Below are 27,078 nucleotides of genomic sequence, written 5' to 3'. Positions count from 1 at the left end.
ACTTGAACACAATCAGTTGGGGCAGCAACACCATCCCAAAATGACAGGGATCCCTCATATTCTGAGAAGGCCATGGATTGCTTCATCAGTGCATGCTGGGAGTTACAAATTGGGTACATAGGTTGGTTTATACTAGCCACCACAGTGACACTGGTGTTGTTCTCACTGTGTGTGTGTGTGTGTGTGTGTGTGTGTGTGTGTGTGTGTGTGTGTGTGCACGTGTGCATGCTTGTGTGCATGCTTGTGTGTCTTATAGGATAATGTGACACCTATAAGGAACTAGCTAGGTGTTTATATTTCAGTCTGACTGTGGACACATTTTGTCACCACGAAATCAAACGTGCAAAATGCAATGATTTACAGACGTGTAGGTGAGACCAAAACGAAGGTCGAGTTTAAAGATGGGTGTGGTCCAAGGGCACCCCTGGCCCAATTTGGCATTGCAGCTGATGTGATCCCAACACAAGATGGTCTGTAGTTAATTTTGTTCAACATATAGATATAGACATAAACATAAACATAAGAATGATATTTAAAAAAATATATAAGCATAGGCTATATGTCGTAATGTTCCGTGTAGCTGGATGTTTTAGAAGGGAATGAGTGTCAGTTGTTATTTGTAATTATTTTCTGCCTCATAAACAACAACAAAATACTCTTGACTCTGTCAACTCACTGATTCTAGTGTTATTGTCTCCGTTTCGAAAAAAAGGTACGTAACTGTGTTATGATAACGTATGTTGCTAAAATGCTATATGTCGTAGGCAGGGAAATCAAATTAACGTCTCGTTTTACTAACTATGTTACCAAAATGCTACATGGGATCACATTTCTGTGTCACACAGGAAGCAGCGCGGATATGATTTGATGCGGCGCAAGCTCCTCTTCCGGTCTCTTTTCCCTTAGCCACTGGAAGAAAATGGTAAGCTCCAACGCTGGCAGACAGAAATCTCTTAACATCTGTGTAATGTACTCTTTATCTGACACGGGCTGTTGGTATTTCGATGTCGGATAAACATCGTAACCGTTTGGGTTAAGTATTTTTCAGATAATGCTGCATTCTAATAAAATTAACATTGTTCCTGTTGCATCCATCCAGCATTTAGTTGCTGCTCGTAGCATCGAGGTTCAGGGTACGGAATGGGCCTAAATTAGCTAGTCGGGTAAAGACCCGATGACGTTAAGAATACTCTGAATATTATTAGTTAAACCCGGCAGGTTACCACATAGGAATTACTGTTATTGTTCGTCTTGTAACGGTAGCAAGCTAAATTGCGTGCTAGCTTTTCCATAGCGGCTAATGTTAGCATTTCTGACTAGTTCAACTCGCGTTGAATGTGCTTCCTCTGTATGTACACACTGTTAGTATTCAGCTGTGACAAATGCAGAATTGCAAACCCTGAGGACGGGATGCTACCTTTTGGTGGCTTTATACCAATTTATGGATCTACAGACAAATGTACCTATAGTTTTGCTAACACTGAGGCAGTGATCAATATTAAATCCCTTGCATCCAACATCTAGTGGTGATAGCGTCCTTGTGAGTCTTGTCAATGATGTTTATAAACACAAATGTCTGAACAAATGATTTCCTATGATTCATTCTTCTGTACTGAGACAAGACTTGTCAGAGCTTTGGCCCGTTATTAAGTCTTTGGGAATTGTTTCTGATTTCTTAATATTCTCTCCTCTCAGACGAAGGGAACATCATCTTTCGGTAAGCGCCGGAACAAGACGCACACCCTGTGCCGTCGTTGTGGGTCAAAGGCCTACCACCTGCAGAAGTCCTCCTGTGGCAAGTGTGGCTACCCCGAGAAGCGCAAGAGAAAGTGTAAGTCACCTAATGAAACATTAAATAACAAGACTGTCTTTTACTCAAAACATGCCATGCAAGTGAGCTGTTGACTGAAAATGGCAGGCAACCCCGTAGGGAAGTTGCTTTATGTACTTATTTAATAGAGGTACAAGTCTTTGAGCAGGTTTTGATTGCCTTAATGTAACAGCCCACAGTGACTTATTTATGACCTAATGTGAATGTTTTGCTGTTGGAGCTTTCACATTAAGTTTTGGGTGATGTGGTATTTTGAGAAATGATTATTCTCAGATGTGATGTCCAGAAGGGCACAGTCATTTTAATTGTAGTCAAATAGAACATACTCAACATGTTGTATCACTTCACTACATATAAGTGTTAGACCAGAAACTGTGTTGGTACGTTATCCAGCTCTTCATTGATGTGAATGGCCAAGCTGCCTTGATGCATACTGATGTTTGTTTTTGTAGACAACTGGAGCGCTAAGGCCAAGAGGAGGAACACCACTGGAACCGGCCGTCTGAGACACCTGAAGGTTGTCTACCGCAGATTCAGGTAAGATCTTAAGATGTCATGTACACGGTTAAGATAACGCAGAGCAAGTGGTTCTAGATGTGTTGTCTTTTTTGCTGTATGTGCTTCAGTTCAGTGGTGATGGGTTTTTATTGCCTTGGCATCAGTAATACACAGGATGAAATGTCATCTTGTTGCTAAGACTTCAAAACAATTAACCCAAAGAAGTGAAAATGTGTTTGCTTGAAATGGCTTCTACAGCTTTCTAAGATAACTACATTGATTAATCAACTTGAACTACTAACATTGGATCTTCTGATGCTGTGTTGACATATTCCCATCAGGGGATATAAACAAGATTCTGGCATCTTACTTTTAACTGCCAAGGGAAAGCTGTTATCAGCTTATTTCCCCATTCAGATGGTCATATTGATTTCAGGCCGTGATATGAAACGGTTAAAAGAAACTTTGCATTTGACTTCAGTTGACTTTGCATCATGAAAACATGGTGTATCCAAAAACATGGTTATAAACAGTTTAAAACTGTTTACAAAAACACGAGACTAATGCAATTACTGAGCTGCTTTTCAATTGGAGACTATAAACACAAGGCTGTAAACTAAACATCTCTAGTAGCACGGCCTGTCTACAATGCAAGTGTGCCTCAAGTAGACAATTTCTTTCATTGCTTGCTCATTTTTGCAATGGGGAAGTGAACAGAGGGTATTTTTACCACCAAGTGAAGGAGTTTAGTCTCCCACAGGTCTTTTCCCTCTTCCACTCAATCAGAAAGGGGGGGCTGTTTGTAACCATAATGTGCTGCCAGTGGCAGGGAATCTGGTGTACTTTATAGTGAACAGTGCCGTTTTTTACAACACATTTGCTGGCTGTTTTGTCACATTACATCAGGCATACTATAAAATATAACTGATTTTGGCAGAGGAAATGTTTGTGCTTTGCCAAATACAGTGAGATTCTGTTAGCAACCGGTCTATGGTCCTGTTATAAGCCTTGTCAATGCTGCTTGCCAATGATGGTGAAAAATAAATGTCTGAACAAATGAATTCAGTATGATATCAGTATTTTCTCTGAGGTAAGCATCATTGTTAAACGAGATTAGGGACAGACCAATACTCTGGAGGGCTGTGAGCCCAATGGTGTCTCTAATTGACAGTTCCAGGTGTCAAGCAAAACAAACGCCTGTTTTAATTGTAATTCATATTTCATTTATTACTGCCTGCATTTCATTTAGCTGTGCCAGTTCAGGATACTGGTACTGTGTATGCTCGTTAATTAAGACACTTAATCGGTTACACCTGTGCTTCCCCTGATGTGACGAGTCAAAATGTCTGCTTTGAAAAAGACCTGTTCATTGATATTGGATGCCAAATCTCAGTAAGCCTGAATGTATCAAACTCCTAGTTCTTTTTGGTGACTCATTTCTTTTTAGATGACTTTTTTTTTTACTGAAATGCCAATTTGTGTTTACTTACCAAAAGCACTAGCGTGCTTAACATCTGTCATTTGTGCCACAGACTTTATATTTATACTTTTTTGTTTTAAGCAAGTCAAGGAGAATTAAACATTTATAATTAAGAAGAATCAATCATCAGCTCTCAACAGCTGTGGCTATTTTAGCTAGTTAGCTAGCTCACCAGCTTGTAACTACTGGCAGAAGATGGTAGACCGTGTGGCATAAAGTAAAGCTTTTAGCACAGTTTTTTTTTTTTTTAGGAATATGAACTATAGTGACTTGTGACTTTTTCACCAGGATTTACCTCCAAGTTATATTACTCTACTGAAATGGCATTTTTATGATTCACTTTTCTTTTTTCCAGGAATGGTTTCAGGGAAGGCACCACCCCCAAACCCAGACGTGCTGCAGTGGCTGCCTCCAGCTCATCCTAAAGACACATTTTTTTGTTAAATAAATGTGATGTTAAAAAGGAGTTTCAGTCTTGTCTCTTGATCTTTTAAGCCTTGATGTCTGGCCAGTAAAAGCAAAAGACAGACCCCGTGGTTGATTATCAACAGATTAAATATACACAGGCTGTAATGACTTTATTTCCACTTGATTCGTTTGTGCAAATCTCTAGAAAGTAAAAAAATGTTGTTGAAAAAATAACTAAACACAAACCTGAAATAAATGGTGTTTTCAGAAACCTGAACTATTATTTTGTTACAAACTGCTACACTTGGAATAAATGTATGAACAAATCTATTTGATTAAAATGGAAACGACGCACTAAACTAGTTACTACGTCCATGATGTAACAGATTTTTTTTGGGGAAAACTTGCAATCACCCACCTTGGAGGTCCAACCACTGTCTAAAACCATATTTCAGTTCACTATTAATACTGAATCAAGACTGATATTTGGATAGAAAGTAGAGATCCAACCAAAATAACTTATGGTAGGGTTGGGTCCATTGTCCATACCAATGTTCATTTATCGTAAACTTTTTTTTTTATGCTAACGGTTAAATACATTATTCAGAACTGATGCAGAACCTTTTTTATATCTCAGAGAATGGCATGTAGAACATGTCAGTTACTTTTCATACACAATTTGGCAAAGCCTCCACTGAAATCGCACCATGTATTTCAGCCGTACAGTGAATTTAATGTGATTTTTAAATAAAATGTACTGTATATTGTACTGTATATTTAATCAATGGTATTTTGTTTGTCTTCTGCAACTGGGAAACTAGGAAAATAACGTCCTGAAGTTTTACGTTTGCAGTCCAGTTTGTGACTGAAATAAATGTGTAAAGCCACTTGAGTGCTAAGTAAAAATGGTTTCAGTAGCAGACTTACGCTAAATTGAGCCTTCATATGCTGAAGATTTAGACCAAGTCATGTATTGAGCGCAAGATCATCTAAATACTAGTATATCAACACAACAGCTCATTTAGACAGAATGGCTGCAGAGTGAGCCTCAGACTAGTTGTTTCCAAACTGCTTAGAACTTTTAGCAGCGCCCCTGTCTCCTTCACTTAGTGCAGCTGGAAAATAAACTGAAAAATGCAGCAGTTTCCAAACCGCTTCAGCAACAAAACAAGTCTAAATATTTAGCAGGAGCTAAACAATACTGATATTTATCATATGACTGGAAGGAAGTCAGTTAACAAATGTGTCAAAGGTTTGTGTTTTATGGTGGCAGCTGGAAAACGCCAGTGGAGGATGCCACAGTGAAGAAAACCAGCAGCCAAATGTGCCTGGAGTGTTTAGGTGTGGAAATTTGGAGCATCAACTGCATATTGACAAAAGTAGTAGAAGTATCCTAAAGCTTTATTCTGCTAATGCCTGCCTCAAGATTCAAGCTGAAATTGGTGAGGAAAAAGAATAATTTCCCAGCATGATAGTGTGACCCTGAACATGCATCAAAGAGACATTTTAATTAGTGTAATGTCCTGAGACCGTTCCATGACTGAAAATGATTGTTCCGAGTAACAATAAAGCCTTTTTCAGGGGTGTGGTTTCTCCTTTCCCTGATATCAAGTATCTACCTTTATCAACAAACATTGTTTTATCTGTTGGCGAGAGTGGTCATGGAATAAGCCTGCATGGATTTCCCAGCAGCAGTATTTTGCAACATACACCTGGGCTGCCAAAAAACTGTCCAGCTCTGAAATAGTACTGTAGTTTTCTTTTTTTTTCAAAGTTGTACTTATTGTACTGCCAGTTTCCCTACAGTTTATCTGTATCATATCTGTTTTTATGTGTCCTGTTTTTATGTTTGTTATGTTTTCAGTGCATATTTGCCATTTTTGGATATATACACATTTGGAATTTATGTTAAAGGAAAAAATAATGAAAAATGAACTGTAATTTCTCCTGTTTGCAGTATAGCACTGTTGCCAGTCTTGTGTGTTGTGTTTATAACTAGTAACTACAGCAATGAAAGTACAAATATCCAAATAATTCCAAATTAAACTACCGTTTTTTCCAAAGCAGAAAATGCAACTTCTATATCATAACTGATGTGCTTTGCAATAACTTAAACAGTCAGTGTAAAATGTATTTTGGAAAAAAGTGATATAATTTGATACCTCCTGCCCTGGGTCCCCAGTCTTGTAGATTGCAACACCACCTCTTACGGGCTTCCTACACTCCAGGGTATGTGGATGTAATGGATGATCATAATCATCCATTACATCCACACAGTCCTGACAGACCTCCTCTACTTGCTGGTGCTGTTTCCCTACTTTGTAAAGTCTTTGTCTTAAGTGGGAGTGATACACCTACTGTGGTTCTTGTTGTAAGGTAACATGGAACAGTTGGAAAAACTTCACCCTGCTTTGTTTTTAATGTTGCTACCTTCTGCATCTTTCTTTTGAATGTGTATTTAATGTATTGTGGAGCCTTCTTGTATGAAATGGGATATCTTATAGATTACGTTTGATTATCATTATGACCTTTCCAAATAAAGCCATATTAAAGCAGATCTAGACTGCACAGCACTTTGACTTGTCATACTGTAATAGGAAAATCACAGGTGTTACTGATAATATTAATGAGGGCTTCCTTATATTAAAGTGTCCCAGTAATGATGACAGGGAGCCAGCATGAACGGTAGCCTACCATGACCCTGAATCTGAAACACCTAAATGAAATTAATTTATTTATAACTGATATTATTTACACTTGTTCTTTTCCTACTATGGAATGTCAACATTGTTTGCTGTGAGCCAAAAGTGGTGGTGGTGATGGCGCAGTGGATGTAACACATGCCTTTGCTGTGGGAGACCTGGGTTTGAATCCCACTACGATACATCAACCAATGTGTCCCTGAGCAAGACACTTAACCCATAGTTGCTCCAGAGGCGTGCGACCTCTGACATATATAGCAATTGCAAGTCGCTTTGGATAAAAAGGATCAGCTAAATGTAATGTAACAATGTAATGAAAGAATGCAGTTGCAGTGAGGCTTTGTCCACCAGCAGGGGGTGATAGAGAAGTTCAAACCATAAACAGTGAAATTTTAAACACTTAGGTGAAGTCTCCGTCCCACTTTCTCCTTTTTTACATGTGACTGCAGGTAAAGGCGCAGTGCGGTGGGGCTGCAGCACTCTCAGACAGGAAAAATATAGTTGTATTTCTGGCACTGCTGCTCTCTGATGCTCTCACTCTCTGTCTGTCGACAACAGGCTCTCCTCCTCCTCCTCCTTCTCACAACTCTCTGAAACCAGCCCCGGATCTTTTCTTTCGGACACTTTTCTTACAGTTTTATGAGTTGGAATAGAATTATCCTGAACTGAGGCTGCTGGAATGAAATGTAAGTATGTCTGGTTGTTGCTTGTGTGGCTGCTGTATGGTTTTCTTTTTTCTTTTACCTTTCTATTCCTAAACACAAATTGATTCCCAACTGTTGTTGAAGTTTCTGTCCTAGGATCAGTTTGTGCTCTGCTCCTGCTGTTGTGGCTGCCTGAATGCTGGGGTGATGAGGTTACTTCCAACACAGGTAGGTGGGAGGTCAGTGGATTTGAACTGAGTGTTATGCCTGCATTGTAATCTCTCAGAGTATGTGTTGCTTTAATAGCTGCCACTGGTCAGATGTAGGGAACATATGTACATTAGTTATCAATGTGCGTGGCTGTTTTCCTTCTCCCTGTGGGTTTTATCAGGTCTTCCTCTAGCACTGCGGGTTAAGCTGCCAATACATTCCAGTGGGCTAACTCTGATAACAAAGACAGGCTCTGGCAAGCCTGCTCCTGGTAGAATTACAGGTCAGCAAAAGATTCACAGCAACCAAAAAGAGACAATTTATTTAGTGTCATGTTATTGACACCTTATTTGTTATGATAAGGAAAAGGTAGCATTGGGAGGCATAATTATGGATTTTCCCAATGCATATTTTATTCATCTAATAAGAGGAATATTTAGTCTTCCCTAATAGATACCATTTCGAGACTTAACACTGACATGGAATTGGATGCGCATATTCCTACCAGTGAAACCGCCAGTCAGACTTTTCCTGCCTGACCTGTGGGCAAATATTTAGCCTGACCTGTACTTCCAGATCCACCGACCCCCTCCCCTCACACCCCTTATACACACAATACCATTCTGCCTCAGGCCAACATTATCAGCTTTCACACGTGAACAAGTTTCTCCACCTCTTCCTTTCATCCAGTTTCCTGAATGAGATGCTGTGTCCTAAGGGATTTTTGCAGTTCTTAGAACTAAACGTTCCTAGAACACTTTTTTCGTTGTGTGCCAACAGGAAAAATTTGGGGATTTTTATGTTCCTCTGGCCTCAGTAGCGTACTTTTTTAGCTCCTACTTCAGAGCAGGGTCTTTTCCCTTTTCCCTTTTCCTAGGTGTACTTGATTGGTCGAACTTATAAGTCACGCCCACTGCCAACTCGGAACTTGCAGACGGAGCAACAATCAACAATGGGACATTTTTAACAATTTTCACCATCTTATTCATCATTAAATTCACTTCTGACAACATTTTAGATAGATAGAGAAATCAACTATGTAGAGGTCAAATATGGGCCGTTTTACGAAAATTGATGGCAAATTGCAAATTTTGTCCAACTGTGTGTCGGGAGTTCAGCGGCCGGTGCTGCCTGTGTTGCTGCCTCGCCGCCCGGCCTGCCTTCCTTCACAGACCCCGGCCTGCTAGGAGGTAGATGGAGCTCCGTCACGGCTAGCAGCCCACGGCACTCCATACCCACGCAAAGTCACCGTTTTTTGGGTTAATGGACTACCAAACGCCGCTGCCCTGACAGAGCTCCAGGGCCTGCAGCTCCTGTCTTCCTGCTAAATGGCCGCTGTGTGCGAGTGAGAGCGCGGTCAGCGAGCTTGTTACGCCCGCAATCTCTTACTGCAGGTTCCAGTTAATCTTATAATGGTGTGTTGAGTTATTTAAACAAACGATCGGGGAAATAAACGCCTCTTGTCCGCGAGTCTCATTGATAGAGCCTGCGGCTGGATGGATCTCTATCAATGAGAGCTAGCTAGCCTCCTCTTAGACCTCTGAAACGAAACCCCTAATGTTCACAAAAAAGCATTAAAAATTGAAATCGGACACCATAGGTAGCTTTATAAGACCTTGGGGTAGATGTTCTATAAGTGGCATGACGAAATTCAAACTGTAAATATACGAAAATTATGCCGAAAGTGTAGCAACAATCTTTCCCATAGGATTAAATGGGACACATAGCCTAGCTAGCAGCTCCTCCTAAGGAGACCGCTAATGTTCACAAAAATACATTAAATTGAAATTGGACACCATGGTTAGCTTTATAAGACCTTGGGGTAGCTGTTTTATAAGTGACGTGACGAAATTCAAACTGTAAATATACGAAAGTTATGCCAGCAGCTGGCAGCCAGCCAGCTCCGGTGCTCCGCGGAGCCCCAAGCCCCGGTCGTCCAATAACCGAGAAACGGTGACTTTCACTGGGTATGGAGTTTGCCGCTTTCTCGTCAGACTGTGTGAAGCTCCTAAAGTTGAGCAAAACATTACGTGAATTACTACGAGAATGGACGGAACTCGGAAAAGTGGACTGATGCGGAGGTGTACGGCCTCCTCCATGCTGCTTTGTTGTTGTTGTATGTGGCGCTAAGGTCTAGTGACGATGCTATAAAGACCGTTGCCGTGCTTGCTTCACTCCCTTACCCCTCCTACCAGTCCTTATGGCCACTTGGCCAGTGGGAATGCAAATGGAAAAAAAGATTTTGGGGGAGAGTAGTTCTTAGAACTGCTTAGAAGTGTACTTTTCCTCTAAAAAGTACAAGTACTATCCAGTCGGAAAGCACCTATTGCTGCAGTAAAGGCTCACACAGGGATACTTGCACTCAAGGGGTTTTGAGACAAACACGAGAAATAACTTTCTGCGTAAACTGTTGACTCTGTGACAGTGATTGATTTACATTTATAATACAAGTTGAATTTCCCCATTGCATGTGAGATCTGAACTCATTGTGAACTATGGAATCAGATAGTGTCCATGTAGTTTACATAGCAGGCAGATGAGGTCTGTTGGATGTGCTGCTAGGAGAAAGCGAAGGATTGGGGGCTGCGTGGGCAGACAGAGGCATGTTTTTGCACGTGCAGGGAAGTGTATACATCGTCAGCGGAGCTTGCCCTTTACTTGAATGTTTTATAGTTTTTTGCACGGTTCACATTACATGTTTATCTGTAATGCAACACCCTGAACTATTAAGGATAAAGGAATTTGTTATCCAGTCATATCTGCTATTATGCTGTAATTTAAGATGATCTGCTTGTTTTATATATTGTCAATACATGTCTTAGACAGTCCTCCCCTCCTCCTTCCTCTGTGAGTAAGAACAAAGGCCTTTTCATGTGTCTGACTTTATTGGCCAAAAGTTTTTTTTATTGTTTGAATTGTAAATGTATTACACAAACATAAACTCAACCATACATCACTGACAGAGCTAGTCATATTGCTTTGTAACATCTGTGTGGTTGTACAATTTTGGTTTTAGATACAGAATCCATCTTTTTTTTTTTTTTTAAGATTATTTTTTTGTGGCTTTTCCCTTTATTACATAGAGACAGTGGATAGGCATAAAAGGGGAAGAGAGATAGGGGATGACACGCAGTAAAGAGCAGCGGGTTGGATTTAACACTCTTACTGGGTGAGCTAGAGGCTGCCCCAGATACAGAATCCATCTTAGAGTCCTCAAATCATATTTTCTTAAAGAAGAAATAGTTTGACATTTCTAAAATATTTGCTTTCTGGCTGAAAGTTAGATGAGAAGATCGAAACCACTGTCATAGTAGGAGTGATCTTCTCATTTCGCTAACTTTCAGCCAGAAAGTGGATAAACGTATTTGAAAATTACAAAGAATAAGGTGTAACACTTTATTTTACAGGTACATGAACTCTTAATAATATCACTGGAAGGCTCCTTGAAAGAATCATATAATTTTGAACTAATTAAGAGGTAAAATGCTGGTAGTGCTACATTTGGTAAACTATCAAATAATCAGTTTAAGTTTGATGTAAGCTAGTGTGCACAGCAGGTCAGCTGAACATACAAACATATGCAATTCAACATGCAATGAGCAGTGAATGATGAATAAACATTTTCCTGGGTTTAAATTGAGCTTCTTTTAAGGAAATTCTTCTGGATATCACAGTAAACTGAATTTGTCTATGAACTCTGTCTCTATTTTCCCTAAAATGTGTACTAAAGTTTATTCTAGAAAAGAAATTAAGAGGAAATAACGGACCTGTAAAAGTTGAATTACCAAGTGTGGCAATGGGGGCTTATTTCACCTCTTTCCAGCCTAAATAAACGTCTCGAAAATCTGTTTTTATTTTTTCGTCATTTGTGTACAACAATCCCCAATCTTTTTTTTTTAAGTTTTTGGGCATTTCTGCCTTTATTCGATAGGAAAGCTGAGATATGAAAGGGGAGAGAGAGGGGGAAGACTTGCAGGAAAACTGTCACAGGTCGGACTCGAACCCTGGACCTTCTGTGCTGAGGAATAAACCTCTGCATATGTGCACCCGCTGTACCAACTGAGCTAACCGGCCACAACAATCCCCAATCTTTATTCAAGATACTTAAAGTATTCCTGAAAAACAAATCTGCACTGTGAAGGAATTTAATTGATTTACTCACTTTAGCCATTAAAGAGTTTTTTTTTTTTTAAATAAAAGTGGGTCCTGGCGGCTCAATCTGGCGCTTCCTGTTTGACTAAAAGACAGATGTGTTTTTAGGAGTGAAGATCCAATCTTGGACAGATGTTTTTGTATAGAAACTAAATAATTTTGCAGAAAGTAACAGTGTCAAGTCAATTTTCAGTCTCACAATGTCACATTTATAAGTTTATATAAGTATTTCTCACAGTATTTGACAGGAGTTCTTGTATTCCACAGTGAACCCATGCTGTTATTTCCCCTGTCAGCACTGGGGTGTGTGTGTAAGGTATGGTGAGGACAAGTACGAGTGTGACTGCACTCGTACCGGCTACAGCGGAGAAAACTGCACTGTCCGTAAGTCCAGTTATCCTCATGATACAGTTCTCATATCCTCCCTTATAATTGCACTTTTAAAGAATGTGAAATGTTCTGTTATTCCTTTGTACACAAGATGGAAAGGATCAAAAGTCAGGCTGAGGAAAAAGTTCACCGTTTCATTTTGTTGTTATTAAATCAGGAAATAGTGCAGCATATCTCATGGCTCACAGAGTTGGGACTTCTTGTCTAGACCCAAATATTTGGAAAAATTGGACTAACAGGAGCAACTGCCAGAACAAGACTAGCTGGATCAGAGCTGCTCCTGCAGATCCCTTGACTGAACCCCCTACTAACTCTGTCGCTCTGTTTCTCATTAACAAGGAACCCTGGCACACTACGTCCACACAGTCCCTAATTAGATGCGATGTAAATGGCTGACAGTTATGCAGTTACATCACACTCACCGGGCATAATAACATTTAACCATTGATTTGATTGTACAGAGAGAAAAAAGAAAGAGAGTGGGAAGAAAAGAAGGAAAATACAAGCAAAGTCAAACAGGAAAAGGGGAAATGGGATTGAGTGATAACCTTCACTTAATATAATGGTTTCTTACATACGGTAGAATAGCCACATGTGTAGCTCATTTTAGAGAAACAGAATCTACTTTAAAAGATCTTTACGAAGCTTCAGGATTTTAGAAATACTGAGGTCATGAATCCCAACCGGCAGACAGACACAGTTAGCGACTAGCTGGTGAACATGGTGGAGCATTTAGCAGCTAAGGAGCCAAATATTTCCCTCAGGAGTTGTTGGAGACCAAAGACAGAGCTAGGAGAGAGTGAATATTGGACTTACATCTTTCAGGTGCTCAGAAACACAACTCCAAATCAATGCTAATTTCAAAAAACTAAAATAATGATGGTTTAAAAACGATATTTCGACACAAGGCTCTAAGATAAAGTAATAAAGCAAGTCCTTTTGTGAGTCATTGTCATATCAGTTGATATTGTGCTTTAATGGAGCAATATCTCAAACAAATGTTCAGTTTAATTAACACAAACCTGTTGACACAGAGTAAGCCAGGAGCTTTCTTGGGCCCTGGGACAGTTGCCTCTTTGCCTGGTTGGTAATCCAGCCTTACTCCCAGGGCTCCCATTTTGTGTTACCTCATTCTTTAAAATCCCTGAGCAATTCAGAGATGTGGTTGGCTTTTCAGAGGCCTGGAATCAGGCTATAATACCAAGGCCAAACTTGCTACGTATCCTCTTGGACTGTGACATAATGTTTTTGTTATCCTGAACGAATTCCTACCTGCCCTGACTTCCAATAAGAACAAGATTGTTTTTTCATGTCTCTCTTCCACCCACCCATGTCTCACTTTCCCACCACAGCGGAGTTTTGGACCAGAGTGCGTCAGCTTTTCAAGCCCAGCCCAGATGTGGTGCATTACACACTCACCCATTTCCACTGGCTCTGGGATATCATCAACTACACCTTCCTACGGGACGTCCTAATGCGACTGGTTCTAACAGGTCCAGAGTCAGCTGTTCCTTTGTTCAATGAAATTCCTTCATGGCTGTCACATATTAAATGTATCTAATAACTTTTTTTTTATGAACAGTGAGGTCTACCTTAATACCGAACCCTCCAACCTTCAACTCAAAGTATGGCTACCTCAGCTGGGAATCCTACCATAATCTGAGCTACTACACTCGGCTTCTGCCCCCAGTGCCAGAGGACTGCCCTACACCTCTGGGGGTCAAAGGTTAGCCACTCATTTATCTTTTATTTAGATAACAAATAACAGTTTGATATTTTAATCTGTATTTTCTAAAATGGTTTTATGTTTTGGATACAAATTCTTTAAAAGATAATAATATCTAGTAGCTATAAGATACGTGTGGATAGTAAAGGAAAACTACAATATGTCCTTCTGAAATGTATTACAGTATAAGTATAAAGTAGCATAAAATACTCAGGTGAACTGAAGTACAGTACTTAAGTAAATGTAGTTACTTTCCACCACTGCATAGTATTTAACATATTACATTACGAGGCGCAAATGTGTGACAGCATCAGCTCAGTATTGTTTCAGTTGGTGAAGTTAGACAGTTCACCACAGCGACATGCATGCAGATTACTGACCTTGGATGTTTCAGGAGTGCAGTGTGATATGTTAACTGTATCAGGACTGTTTTCACTGATGCACTATTTCAGTGTTATGACTAGGCCTATAGAGGCGTGGTGTATCTGTGTTTTGCCCCGTGCTGTGTTTGACTGTGTCCTGGTGTTTCTGTTCAGGCAAGGCTGGGCTGCCTGACCCTGAGTTGCTGGTTGACAGGCTGCTGAAGAGAAGGACGTTCAGACCTGACCCCCAGGGCTCCAACCTCATGTTTGCCTTCTTCGCACAGCACTTCACCCACCAGTTCTTTAAGACCTACAATCGCATGGGTCTGGGCTTCACGAAGGCTCTATCGCATGGGGTTAGTCCATTTACAGCTTTTGTCCATATAGTAATAATAAACCTTATTTGAATAGCACTCTTCTTGCTTGTGTTTTCCTTGAGTTTGATTTTGAAGCATTTATATTTTTAAGTGAAAGTGTTGTTGACCGAGTAGAAAAGGCCTCAGAATTTGGCTGCAATAAAACTTTGCATGCATGCTTGGAACAAATAAATAAATACCTTCATTTATTTCCTCTCATTGTCTCACTTCATTTTTTGTCTCATCCCGCGACACATACAGGTGGATGCAGGGCACATTTATGGAGACAACCTGAAACGTCAGCTCCACCTCAGGCTTCACAAAGATGGAAAACTCAAGTATCAGGTGAAAGAATCAAAACTGTTGCACAAAGACTTATCTCAACATGTGGATCAAAATTGGAACAAACATAATTTTATACATGCTTTTTAAGATGACATGTTGCTGCAGGAGTACAAAATGGATAACACTATACTGTTAGATAAAGTGGAGATGTTGGGAAAGACAGGCATTGGGTTGTAACGTATATTATATCATTAATTATTGTTTTTCCCATCAGTTAGTTGACGGCGAGATGTTCCCTCCTTCTGTAGCTGATGCACCCATTAGGATGAGCTACCCTGCTGGGATCCCTCTAAAGCGTCAGATGGCTATTGGTCAGGAAGTGTTTGGACTCCTCCCCGGTTTGGGAATGTACGCCACGCTGTGGCTGAGGGAGCATAACCGAGTATGTGACATCCTGAAGGCAGAGCATCCCACATGGGATGATGAGCAGCTTTTCCAGACCTCACGTCTCGTCATCATTGGTGAGCTGGACACAGTTTTGAAGGAATAGTTTTGTGTTGATGGGTGAGCTTTAGAGGTGCTGGTTGGCAGATTTTGTTACTTTTGGACAGAGCCAGGCTAGCTGCCGATTTCAATCATGATAACCTAAGCTAAATGGCTGCTGGGTGTAGCTTAAATTTTAACTGGCAGATATGAGAGTGCTATTGATTTTTTCAACAAATTCTCAGCAAAAAAAAGCTTACTTCCCAAAATGTTGAACAATTTCTTCAATGAATTTACAGTTTATTATTATTTTTTTATTTTTTTATTTAGTTTGTCTAGTGCTGGTGTGCTTGATGTTTAATGGTAATCTATTGTTAGTCAGCACACACCCACATAAGATCAAGTCTACTTGAACCTCTTCCGTCGTGACTCAGTCAAAATCATTACCAAATTGCATTTTTTTTGTTTTAATCTGTCTGCCCTCTGTCTCTACACGTTTCCCCTCAGGTGAGACAATAAAAATAGTGATAGAGGAGTACGTGCAGCATCTCAGTGGATACCTGCTGCAGTTGAAATTTGATCCCACCCTGCTGTTTAACTCCAACTTCCAGTATGGGAACCGTATTTCTCTGGAGTTCAGCCAGCTCTACCACTGGCACCCTTTGATGCCTGACAGCTTCTTTATTAACGGAGAGGAACTGGCATACTCACAGTTCATCTTCAACACTTCTGTTCTCACAAACTACGGCATTGAGAAGCTGGTGGATGCCTTCTCTCGGCAAGTCGCTGGCCAGGTAACAAACTACAGACAATGTAACATCATACCTATGCAGTGAAAAATGTTAATTTTTTAGTGTACTGTTGTTTGGAAATTCCCCATAGTTACAACCAACTCTTAGTTTTAACTATGGGATAGAATCTGCAGTATGACGTGCTTCAAATATCCATGTAAAAGGTTTTTTTGACACTTGCACTTAACGCTTTCCTGTTTTGCTGGATTTGTATCCTGTTAGTGGTTAATTACTGAGGGTGACGAATGTTTTGGTATAGTTGTGTGACTCACTGAGGATGTTTGTGAATACTATATCTCTACTTACACTGCTTTATGTTGGGCTGAACCCAAAGTACACCAAGAGTGAAGACAATGTGATAACAGTCGCAGCTACAAAGGTGGTTCATTTGCCATTGTTTTTGCGTTGCCTGCCACAAAAAGAGATGTATGTACTGCCTGTAAACAACATTAATGTTTGTTAATTACACATAGATCATTATATAATTCCTAGCCTACATCAGCATACATGCTACATTTGAAAGTTAATCACAAGTAAACATACACAACCCAGCCGCCTCCAGACATATTAAAGCACATCCACATGAGCTGCTTAGTGCCCTATAACAACCCTGTCTAGACTGGTTTAATTTGTGTATGAAGGGCAAGCATTATGCTGTATATGAAGATTGATATATATATATATATATATATATATATATATATATATAGGTTATGTCTGACATTTTGATGTATGTTTTTATTCATGTTTCAAATTGCACATTTAAATATTTCAATGATGCATTCATCTGCCATTTAGATCAGGCTACGTTAACTCAACATCTCACAGATTTTAAAATCACCATATTGTATTTTGAATAAGCCAGTTTTCATATTAGATGCCTAATTGTCAAACATTTGTCCTACTAGATTGGCGGTGGCAATAACATCAATGCTGCCGTGACCAATGTGGCTGTGAGGACCATAAAGGAGTCCCGCCAACTCCGCATGCAGCCCTTCAACCAGTACAGGAAGCGCTTTAACCTCAAGCCGTACACATCGTTTAGACAATTCACTGGTAAGAAAAAATCCCTGTGTACAGACCACACAACACAAAGTGCAACAAAGCACAAAGCATGTCATTTTTCACTTTTACAAGTCCCTGAGGAGAGCAGCTGAGCACACATTCTAGAAAATGAATGGTATCCACTCCCTTTGCTTAAAGACTATCCTCCATTGCTATCATTTGCTTTAACAATATCTTCCATTGTTATCCTCTGAAGCAGAGCAATGCATCCCTAGTCCCATGCTGCTTGCATGGATAAAAGGTTACTGTATATATTAGTCCTTGATGCATTGTATTAATTAATTAATTGTATTAACTATGCAATACTTGTGATTCCATTCCCAGATAACGAGGAGATAGCACACGAGCTTGAAGAATTCTACGGTGACATTGATGCTCTTGAATTTTATCCTGGTTTGCTGTTGGAGAAAACACGACAGGGGGCCATATTTGGAGAAAGCATGGTGGAGATGGGTGCTCCCTTCTCCCTTAAAGGCCTCATGGGAAACCCCATATGTTCTCCAGGCTACTGGAAGCCCAGTACCTTTGGAGGAAAAGTCGGCTTTGACATAGTAAACTCTGCCACACTGAAAAAGCTGGTCTGTCTGAACACCAGGACGTGTCCTTATGTGGCGTTTAAAGTACCAACAAAGCAGCAATCACAACGAGGGAATGATGACAGTGAAGTAAGGACTGATGAGCTATGACATTTTCCAGACACCAGAAGGTTACGGTTTTGAGATCCATATATTAAGGTAAATGAGGCTGCTGCTAAGAAAATAAGTGTTCAGGATGTTTGTGTGGAGATTTGAGAAGATACACTAATGGTTGTTTGAACAACACTGGATAATCATACAGGACTCAGACCTCAGTATGAAAACTATTGCTCACTCTGTCTCATACACCAACCGACACAACAGTGAAGACATAAATATATAATTTTTGGTAAATACTTTGTGCCTGAAGGATAAAATACCATAATGTTCACACTGTCCAGTAATAAAGGTATGTACTGTCTGTAGATTTATTTTAAAAGAAATTATATAACCATTCATTGAAATAAAACTATAGACCCAAAGTGGATTACTGTCCATTCATTTAAATTGGCAGGTATTCAAATCTTTGTGTTGACTATCCATTGTTCCGTATTGCTACATTCCCACTTCCAGCTCTCACCCACTGCTTCTTGTGAATCATGTGTTTCTTTTGGCTTAAAGCTGAGTACTTCTGGTAATACAAAAAAATGAGTGTAAAACAGGATGCACAGGAAGGTTTAAAAACACAGGGTTAGCGCTTGGCTTCGAATATTTAGTTAAATTAGGATACATGTGAGATGATTCGTGTCAGGGACCCACCAGAAAATCCACAGATTCTGTCTTTTCAAATTATTTAAATTATGTAGTGATTTGTAACAAAAGGGAGACTGAACCTATAATTCTATTATTGGTAGCCTATGGTACCTTTAGTGAAAATGTTGGTGAACCTTGCAGCAGTGGTACAAGTAGTAGTAGTAGTAGTAGTAGTAGTAATAACGTAGTAGTAGTGTAGAGTATTATCTGTCATATTTCACAGTCATATTGCCCTCTAGTTGTAAAGGTGGGAACTGCACAATTGCACTTCCAGCATCTTCCTACATTTTCATACGTCAGTGGGATGAACCTGAACGTGCTGTCGTGTTGCCTTTAAGTGCTCTCTGTAAAGTCCAACTTAACAGCACAGTCACTTAGAAAAGAATATTTACCCTTTATACTTTGAAATACAACTTTCGATGGCAATAACGCCAGAATGACCTATCCAGCTCATTCATTTTGAGTGGCTGTGGTTTGGTTGAGTTATTTGATACTAACTAAAACATAAAATGTAAATGTGCGCATTTGGGGAAATATCTGTGTTTCCAAAGTTGTAACACACATCCCAGATTTAGTGACCATAAATATATCTTTAATCGCAACTCCTGAGCTAAATGTCAGTTCTCTATGTACTTGCACTTAATAATTACGACATTTACGTGAACCTTTAAGGCATCATACTCCAGGAGAGTGGTTTGCTGCAGCAAAACGAGCTAAACCAGCAGATTAACTGGAGTGAGGGCAGTTGGGAGTTAGAGATACTTTTTTAACGGTAGCTGGTCAGAAAATCAAGGTAAGATCAAAACCAATCGTTTATAAGTACCGGGCTTTTTTTTTTTTTTTTTAGCTTTTGTAGTGTTGTCTATATTTGGAGAGTGAATTTAATCTGTACTTGGTTAATGGCTAGCTAATGTTTACTGGTTGTCACAGAAAGTCAGTGTAAGGAAGGCTAGCTAGCTCAGTTGGCTAACGCTAATCTAGCTCACTTTTGCAATCGCTAGCTGTGTCTACCGGTTCGGCCCGTGTCCTACTTAATAAATAATATAATTGCATTGTCTCTGTTCTCTTTCAGTAGCTAGCGTTTAGACACTTGAGGAAATAGCAATAACAGTTACGAGCTTGATAACGATAACTACCCGATTTAGCTATTGTAACATTAGCTAGCTGTCACATCGCCGGGGATTCTCAGACAATTTAGCTAGGTGTTGGCTGTAGGCCTTCGCTCCTAGCTACTGTTTACTTGTATTGAAGACATTTTATTCAAATGCAGTAGAGATATATTGTTTTGTATTGTCACCTAATGGCAACATTATTAAACAAAAGAGCTGTAGTTGGGCATAATATTATCTTTTTATGTTGCTGCCTCACTGGTAAGTAAGTAAGAGGGATTTATCAGGGGGCTCATTGTCTCTCCATCTGTGCACATGAGTTGGCTTACATACGACTCAGTGCACCATTTAAAGGCCTCTCAGCCCAAGTTTTGTTGACACACTTATTATAAGCTATGTTTAGATGTCCTATTTTTGAAATAAACCCTTTCTGTTCGACCTATGACAGCTTGGATGGCTGTCAATCTGGATTATTGTGATCCAGTGAGTGATGTGCTCTGCCCTACTAGTGTGTGATAAAACTGTTGTTTATCTGAAGAGGTTTTATCTATGAGGCTTAAAAGATAAAGCAAATGGCAGTATTGTCTCACTGTCAACTGCAATGCTCATGCAAATTATTAGTCAAATTACCCAACAAAATGAAGATTGGTGTAAAAACAATGTGGATATTAGTTCATATTAATATTACTTTGTACAGTATTTTCTTTGCATGCAGTACAAAGATGAAGAATGAGCTCTTTCATGCTAATAAGAAGAATAAACAGAAACATAATGATACCATCTCATATGAAAGCATTTATCTTAGCGTTGCGTCCTGTACCAAGTTGTATTAGTGAGTTGGATCTGTGCCCTATCTAACACATTACTGCTGCCCTTAGGTGAACCGTTGTCATGACGACTTTAGATGACAAGATTCTCGGAGAGAAGCTGCAGTACTACTATAGCAGTAGTGAGGATGAAGGCAGCGACAACGAGGATGAGGATGGGGAGAACAAGACCATCAGGGACGCTAGCGTCACTGAGCCTGAGATAGACTACAGCGCCGATGGAAGTGCTGTCAACACAGGTACTAATACAAGCACACACACAAAAGTACTGTCCTAATAAGACCACTGTACATAACTTTGTATAGGAATTACAGTCATGGTGACACTGGCTTCTCTCCTTTAGGACCAAAGGGTGTCATCAATGACTGGAGGAAGTACAAGCAGCTGGAGGTGGAGCAGAAACAAGAGCAGAAAAGAGAGATGGAAAGACTGATCAAGAAGCTGTCGATGACCTGCCGCTCAGACCTCGACCTGGAAAAAGACAAAGAGAAACAGAAAGATATGCAGGACAAAATCAAAGGAAAAGTAAGTAGGATGAGGACAAAATATATAAACATGGGAAGGACAAAATATATAAACATGGGAAAGAAAGGCTTGTTAAAAGCTCCCTTAGCTTAAACGTCTTGTTCCTCAGACTCCCTCTTGATATTTTGCCACACTTGCTAATGGAACACTTGCTATGGGAAAAGGCTAAATAAAGGCAAGATATTAATTAAGGACGACCTGATTAACATAGTGGAATCCCTGCACCTTCATCCTCTAATTTCTGACACGGTCTAATTATAGATTAGTGACACATTTGGTTTCGCTATGCATTAAAGTTGCAGTAGATAAGACTTATAAAACTAACTTTCTGTCATATTTGCTGAAACTGACCCTATGTTTGAGTAGAACTACATGAAGCAGGTAATAATTTAAAAAAAAATTCTGTAAAAGAAGCAGCCCATGAAATTGCTCATTTTTAGGACATTTTTTAAACGTTGTGCAAACAATTCACCATCTTATGGGGGGTTATGTATCTTGGCTGGGACCAGTAACTTCCTAGAGTCTCTGCTGGTTGCCTAGCAACTGGTCCTGGCCAGGATATAGTTCAAAACATAACCCATGTAAAATGGGGAATTGGCGGTTTTACACCCAGGCTTTTGTACGCGTAAACAAACGGGATATAATGTGTTAATGATCAGTGAGCTTTAGATGTCTCAGTCGGTAGGTGGATTTTGTTACCTTTTGGACGGAGCCAAGCTAGCGCTCCCCCCCCCAATCTCCATTCTTTGTGCTATTAATCTTCTAATCTAATTTTCGGTAAGAATGCATATTTCCCAAAACCTCAAACTGTTCCTTTTACTAACTGCATGTTTTTTCCTCTTTGTCTACCGCACAGATGACCATGCAAGAGTACAACATGCTCCAGGAAGAAGATGATGACGAAGACTTCCTCCAGCATTACCGTCTGCAGCGCATTGAAGAGATGCGGCGCCAGCTCTGCCGCGGCAAACGCTTTGCGCAGGTCTATGAGCTTAACAGCGGAGAGGACTTCCTGGAGGCTTTGGACAGGGAGGACCAAAGCACACTGGTCATGATCCACATCTACGAGCCGGACGTCCCGGGCTGTGAGGCCATGAGAGGCAGTCTGATGTGCCTGGCTCAGGAATACCCGCTGGTCAAGTTCTGCAGCGTACGCAGCTCGGCCATCAGCACCAGTGCACTGTTCAAGGAAAGTGCTCTGCCTGCTCTGCTTGTTTACAAAGGTGGGGACCTGATCGGCAACTTTGTGCGGGTCACGGACCAGCTCGGGGAAGACTTCTTTGCTGTAGACCTGGAGGCCCTTCTGCAGGAGTACGGCCTGCTGCCTGACAAGGCCCGCATCGCCCCGAAGACGGTTCGCAATGGAGCTATCGTACAGAACACTGTGAGCGATGAAGACTCCGACCTTGATATAGACTAGAGCCATAATATCTAACATGCATTATGCTTGGGAAACATGCGTACACAGTCTACATGGACTATAGATCGTTTTTATGTGTGTGGCCCCCGTAGCGATGAGGGACTGAGCCAGGATTGCATTGCAGAAGCAAAAGTTAATGCACACAAAACATCATGGCCCTGTGAGTTTTATCATGACATCAATCTATAGTAAACATAAGTTGTTATTATTAATAAAAGTACATTTTTGCCATTAATAATATCGAGGACTTGTTATTCACAGTGAGAATGATGTAGATGTTAGGTTAAATGTTTAGTTTGAGCTGTGACTGTCAACTATTTATTCGTTGTGTAAGAACACATTCCCTATTTTGTTTCTTGTGCATCTTCATTGTATTAAATGTGTTTCACTCTATAGAATACGAGTCCTGCAGCCCAAACTGACTTGTAGTTAATTTTATAACTTTTATATGTGCTGTACCATTTCAAATAGTGGGAATAATAAACAAATGTTTGGACTCACTGCCTGTTGTATTTTTTATTTAGCAGTTGTCCAAGGTAGGTATGATGGACACTAAAATAAACAGGAGGATCTCAGGAATGTTAAAGTTGCACTACTCAATATTTTTATACCAACAGTGGATTGATTGATTAAGAGTTATGTAAAAAGGCTTGTAACGAACCCACAGATAATTGTCAACTACTGTAGCTCTGCATTTCCATTGAGCTCCACTGAGCATTTTAGCCATTTTAAATTTATTGTGTGGGTTTTCCAAACCACAAACTGCTCTCATCAACCTCGTTTCTAGCTGAGTTTTCAGCAAAAAAAAAAAAAAGGTCTGATAAACCCACTGTATGCTATCTGCTCAGCAACAGACGAAGACTAACTTAGAAACTGGCTGGTGAACACAGTGGAGCATTTAGCAGCTAAAGAGCCAGTTATTTCCCTCAACAAAGCTAAGAAATAATTGATTATTGGTCAGTTGGTATTTGTAGGGTGGCCTGAGTCACAGCTCCAAATGAATGCTAATGTTCCTCCGTATGTGTTAGGGTTAGTTTAAATACAACTTTTTGCCTAGATGTTCCCCATAACTTTTATAAGGTGGTAATTGTCAGTGTTGTGTTTACAGCTTTGTCTGCATTTTTCATTCTGTTGGTCGGTTAGTAATCAAAAGTTAAACACACCGGGCTGCTAAGTTCATCCCATTAGTAACCATTAATTGTATTCACAGATGAGCTCAGATGAATCCTGGTGTTTACAGACACTGTGGACCTTTTTCAAAGCAGCCATTTTGCCTTGTCAAACACAGGTGTAATTAATGTTAATTGCTGGAACAAAGCCATCGTTAATGTTATTAGTTCCACCTGTGCTTTTGACAAGTCGAAATGTCTGCTGTGAAAAAAGGTCTATACCCATGATTATTTCTATTTCAGTCTACTCGATGTTTCTCAGTGTTTATAGCTGAACAGTTCAAATAAATAGTCTTAATTACGTGACAAATAAAGGTAAAAGTCACGATTGTATTTGTTAACATCTTGAAATTTGGACTGAATTACATTTTTGGGTACATTGAGTAGCCAAAAGTTGAATATCTTATGTAGTTATTCTCGTATCATCACTATCATAAAAAACAAAAATGCAGTTCCTGAAACAACTAACAACACAATTAACTGATAGATGAAAAAAAATTGCCACAATGGAAGTAATTACACCAGTCGCCAGGTTTATCCTGCTACAATTCAGCTTTCTCTATGATGATACACCAGCATCAACAGGCTCCATTCCAGTTCAGTAAATTCCAGAGAGGTGATTGGTCTAACACAGATTGATAGGTCAACTCATGGAATCCTTTCCACTCAATAATCACTCTGAAGAGAAAAAGGTGGGGCTTGAGCTAATCTCTGCAACTATGTCACAACTCACTATTCTTTTATCATTACGGCATAGTTTGTACTTATCCCCCAATGTCCACAAGATAATAACTTCACTTTGTATGAAAAATTGAGCGACACGGACAACAGTTAAAGTTCTGTGTAGCTCCTCAGTGGACACCAGGCTAATGTAGCCTAGAAATATGTCATCAGCAGCAGCAGGGTGAGGCAGGGTAACGTCAGCAGCAGGAGGGTTGTTTCTTCATTGAGGGGAGCAGCTGAGCCATGCAGGTCAGGTCCACAAAAGGCATGCTCCAACAGGAGATGGGTTTGTGCACTGATGCCTGCCAGGAAGGAAAACATACTGTTACATCATCTCGTGCAGGAATGATTTATTCCTGTCATTTGTGTGCAACATATTGTGCTGCTAAAAATGCTCACATATGCCAGAGTTGATTAACATTTCATTATCCCTCTGGTGCTCAGGCTACGTGACCCGTAGGCCTCCCTGCAGCCTACACGGCCATGTAATCAATAATGCTATGGGCTCTGCCACAACTTTGCAGTAGGCCATAATCTGCTGGAAGTTATTAAATGTTTTAAATTAGCTGAAGAGACCAGCACGTTGTGTTACACACCGTGTTCCGAAAATTCGTCCCACAGATGCTGGGCATCCTCATTGTGATGTTCATGGTGTTCATGGTGATCTGGGTCTGCATTAATCACAAAACACAAAACAAATCATGACTGAATAAATGTATTACTCCTCCGGGTGAGGAGGAGTAATACATTTATATATAAAAAAGAAGCCACATAAGAACCTGAATAAATGAAGACAACATGGAATGGATTAAGATTAAACGGACAGGACATAAACAGGAAATGAGAGTCGGGGGAAAGAGCAGGCAGCTGTTTTGACCTTGGGGACCAAACATTAAAAACACTACATTTCAAAAAAAATAATATGCATTTCAGTAGTGGCCCCACAATGCAGTAGAGGACCTGCTGATTACATCCTGTGTCTTGAGATTAAGATTCAATTTAAAGGTTTTATTTGCATAGACACAAGCAATATATGCACTAGTGTGCAATGCATAATAATAATCACAATATGAGTAAAAATAAGAGTTTGGAAAAAAAAAGAAAAGATTTAAAATAAAATAAAAAAATATATATTTTTATTAGTTTAAGAGTGTTTTCTATTTAGTGAATATGGTGAAAACTTGATAAATCCTCTCAATATTACTTTGAATACTGTTGAACATCAGTTTCTAATTGGGCTCTATGTTGCACCCCTTAAATAACTTTACACTATAATTATGTGTATTAAATAACTAAGCAAGTACTTTATACTGTATATAGAAGGTAAAAGACCATTTGTACCATTTGAGTGATGCCAGAGCATTCGTTTGAATTCCCTGAGGGCTTGGGTGAGGTTTTCCAGCTGGTCATGAAGGTGGATATTCTCCTCTATCAGTGAATGAATTGTATCCTGTAGTTCAAAGCTCCGACTTTGCAAGACCAGCAGAGCCAAGGGCATGAAGAAAAGCACTGGCCTTAGTCCCCTCATAGCGACCACAGCCTCTATCACATCTTCACAGATGCCAAGCCATCCCTGTCATAGGTAAGTCCCAATCCTGTGTGAAAGAGATGCCCTTCACTCCAGAATATGTTATCTGCTTAAACTCAAGGGGAGGTGACAACAGTTTGTTTTTTCTTTCCAAAGCCATGGGTGGAAAGCTGCCAGCGGGCTGCTTTAAAATCTATCCAATGTTTCCACATCACTAGTCACTGTGACCAAAGCAACAGAGGCCCCGTTTGCTTTAGTATAATCTACTTCTGATGAAAATGAAGTTTCAAACATATGCACACAAGTGTTCAGTTCTTCAGGAATGTAGGTCAAAACAGTTCAACTATATGGGTAAAGAAGTGAAAAATGTGTCAGCTGGGTGCACACATAATCGATGCAGACAGACACTTTCCTGGTATTTAATTAGTTGCAGCTCATTTCTGTCACGTGTAGTACAGCATGCACATCATCACAGGGAAATCAGATCAGTGAGGTCAAGAGGACAGTACAATATGTTGCATTTATATTCCCTGAATAATTCTGTAGATTTCATCTTAACTTTATGAACCTAACAGGTTGCTCTGGTGCTGCTGAGATCATTCAGCAGATGGCCCAACAAAAGCTCAGTAAAACTAACTCACTGACCTTTTTCTATCCATAGCGACTACATTACTTATATCAGGTTTCAGGATATTTAGTGCTAAGGAAATAGCACGACTCAAAAGCAAGTCAACAAAAATATTAGTAACATTTAACATACTACAGAAACATGTTTCCTGCTTATAAGGCATTTACTGTCCGTTAATATGCATCTTTTCCCCAACATTCTACATTTTTACGGAGGTAGAGCTGGCGCCACATAATATACTGACTTATGACATTATGGACATACTAATTACGTTTTTCTGACTTTTTCGACATACTATACTGATTTTTTAATGACTTTAAAAAAAGAAAATTCAACATACTATGACCTTTTTAATGACTTTTTTTCAACATACTATACTGACTTTTTGACATACTATGACTTTTTTGACATACTATCCTACCCCATGACTTCATGACT

General features: G+C 39.8%; 2 protein-coding genes and 2 non-coding genes across 4 annotated transcripts; all 4 read left to right on the top strand.

The window, feature by feature from the left end:
- The first annotated feature begins 839 nt into the window (after window positions 1-839).
- Window positions 840-4,491, top strand: rpl37 (ribosomal protein L37). The gene is made up of 4 exons (XM_031317766.2): window positions 840-922; window positions 1,696-1,831; window positions 2,284-2,368; window positions 4,165-4,491. The coding sequence occupies exons 1-4, from the start codon at window positions 920-922 to the stop codon at window positions 4,232-4,234; spliced, it is 294 nt and encodes a 97-aa protein (XP_031173626.1). The 5' UTR covers window positions 840-919; the 3' UTR covers window positions 4,235-4,491.
- LOC116063059 lies at window positions 1,545-1,624 on the top strand. Its single transcript, XR_004108167.1, has one exon. It is a non-coding gene; the product is annotated as a small nucleolar RNA SNORD72 (small nucleolar RNA).
- Window positions 3,348-3,426, top strand: LOC116063058. The gene has a single exon (XR_004108166.1). It is a non-coding gene; the product is annotated as a small nucleolar RNA SNORD72 (small nucleolar RNA).
- Window positions 4,492-7,881: 3,390 nt separating the features above from the next.
- On the top strand, window positions 7,882-23,093 carry pdcl (phosducin-like). Its single transcript, XM_031317873.2, has 13 exons — window positions 7,882-8,056; window positions 12,193-12,309; window positions 13,668-13,808; window positions 13,898-14,041; window positions 14,578-14,759; window positions 15,021-15,104; window positions 15,319-15,565; window positions 16,035-16,321; window positions 17,227-17,374; window positions 17,708-18,066; window positions 20,703-20,886; window positions 20,991-21,172; window positions 22,029-23,093. The coding sequence occupies exons 1-13, from the start codon at window positions 7,897-7,899 to the stop codon at window positions 22,590-22,592; spliced, it is 2,799 nt and encodes a 932-aa protein (XP_031173733.2). The 5' UTR covers window positions 7,882-7,896; the 3' UTR covers window positions 22,593-23,093.
- The last annotated feature ends 3,985 nt before the right edge of the window (window positions 23,094-27,078 follow it).

Source organism: Sander lucioperca, chromosome 14, assembly GCF_008315115.2.
Source record: "Sander lucioperca isolate FBNREF2018 chromosome 14, SLUC_FBN_1.2, whole genome shotgun sequence".
Taxonomy (NCBI): Eukaryota; Metazoa; Chordata; class Actinopteri; order Perciformes; family Percidae; genus Sander; species Sander lucioperca.
This window is presented reverse-complemented; position numbering and strand designations above follow the sequence as displayed.

Bases quoted from the DNA above. Each gene is read 5' to 3' on its own strand.
- rpl37 (XM_031317766.2), top strand. The intron at 1,832-2,283 runs GTAAGTCACCTA...TTGTTTTTGTAG, and splicing joins CGAGAAGCGCAAGAGAAAGT to ACAACTGGAGCGCTAAGGCC. The intron at 2,369-4,164 runs GTAAGATCTTAA...TCTTTTTTCCAG, and splicing joins GTTGTCTACCGCAGATTCAG to GAATGGTTTCAGGGAAGGCA.
- pdcl (XM_031317873.2), top strand. From the start codon at position 7,897: ATGTACATTAGTTATCAATGTGCGTGGCTGTTTTCCTTCTCCCTGTGG. The intron at 14,042-14,577 runs GTTAGCCACTCA...GTTTCTGTTCAG, and splicing joins TACACCTCTGGGGGTCAAAG to GCAAGGCTGGGCTGCCTGAC. The intron at 15,566-16,034 runs GTGAGCTGGACA...GTTTCCCCTCAG, and splicing joins CTCACGTCTCGTCATCATTG to GTGAGACAATAAAAATAGTG.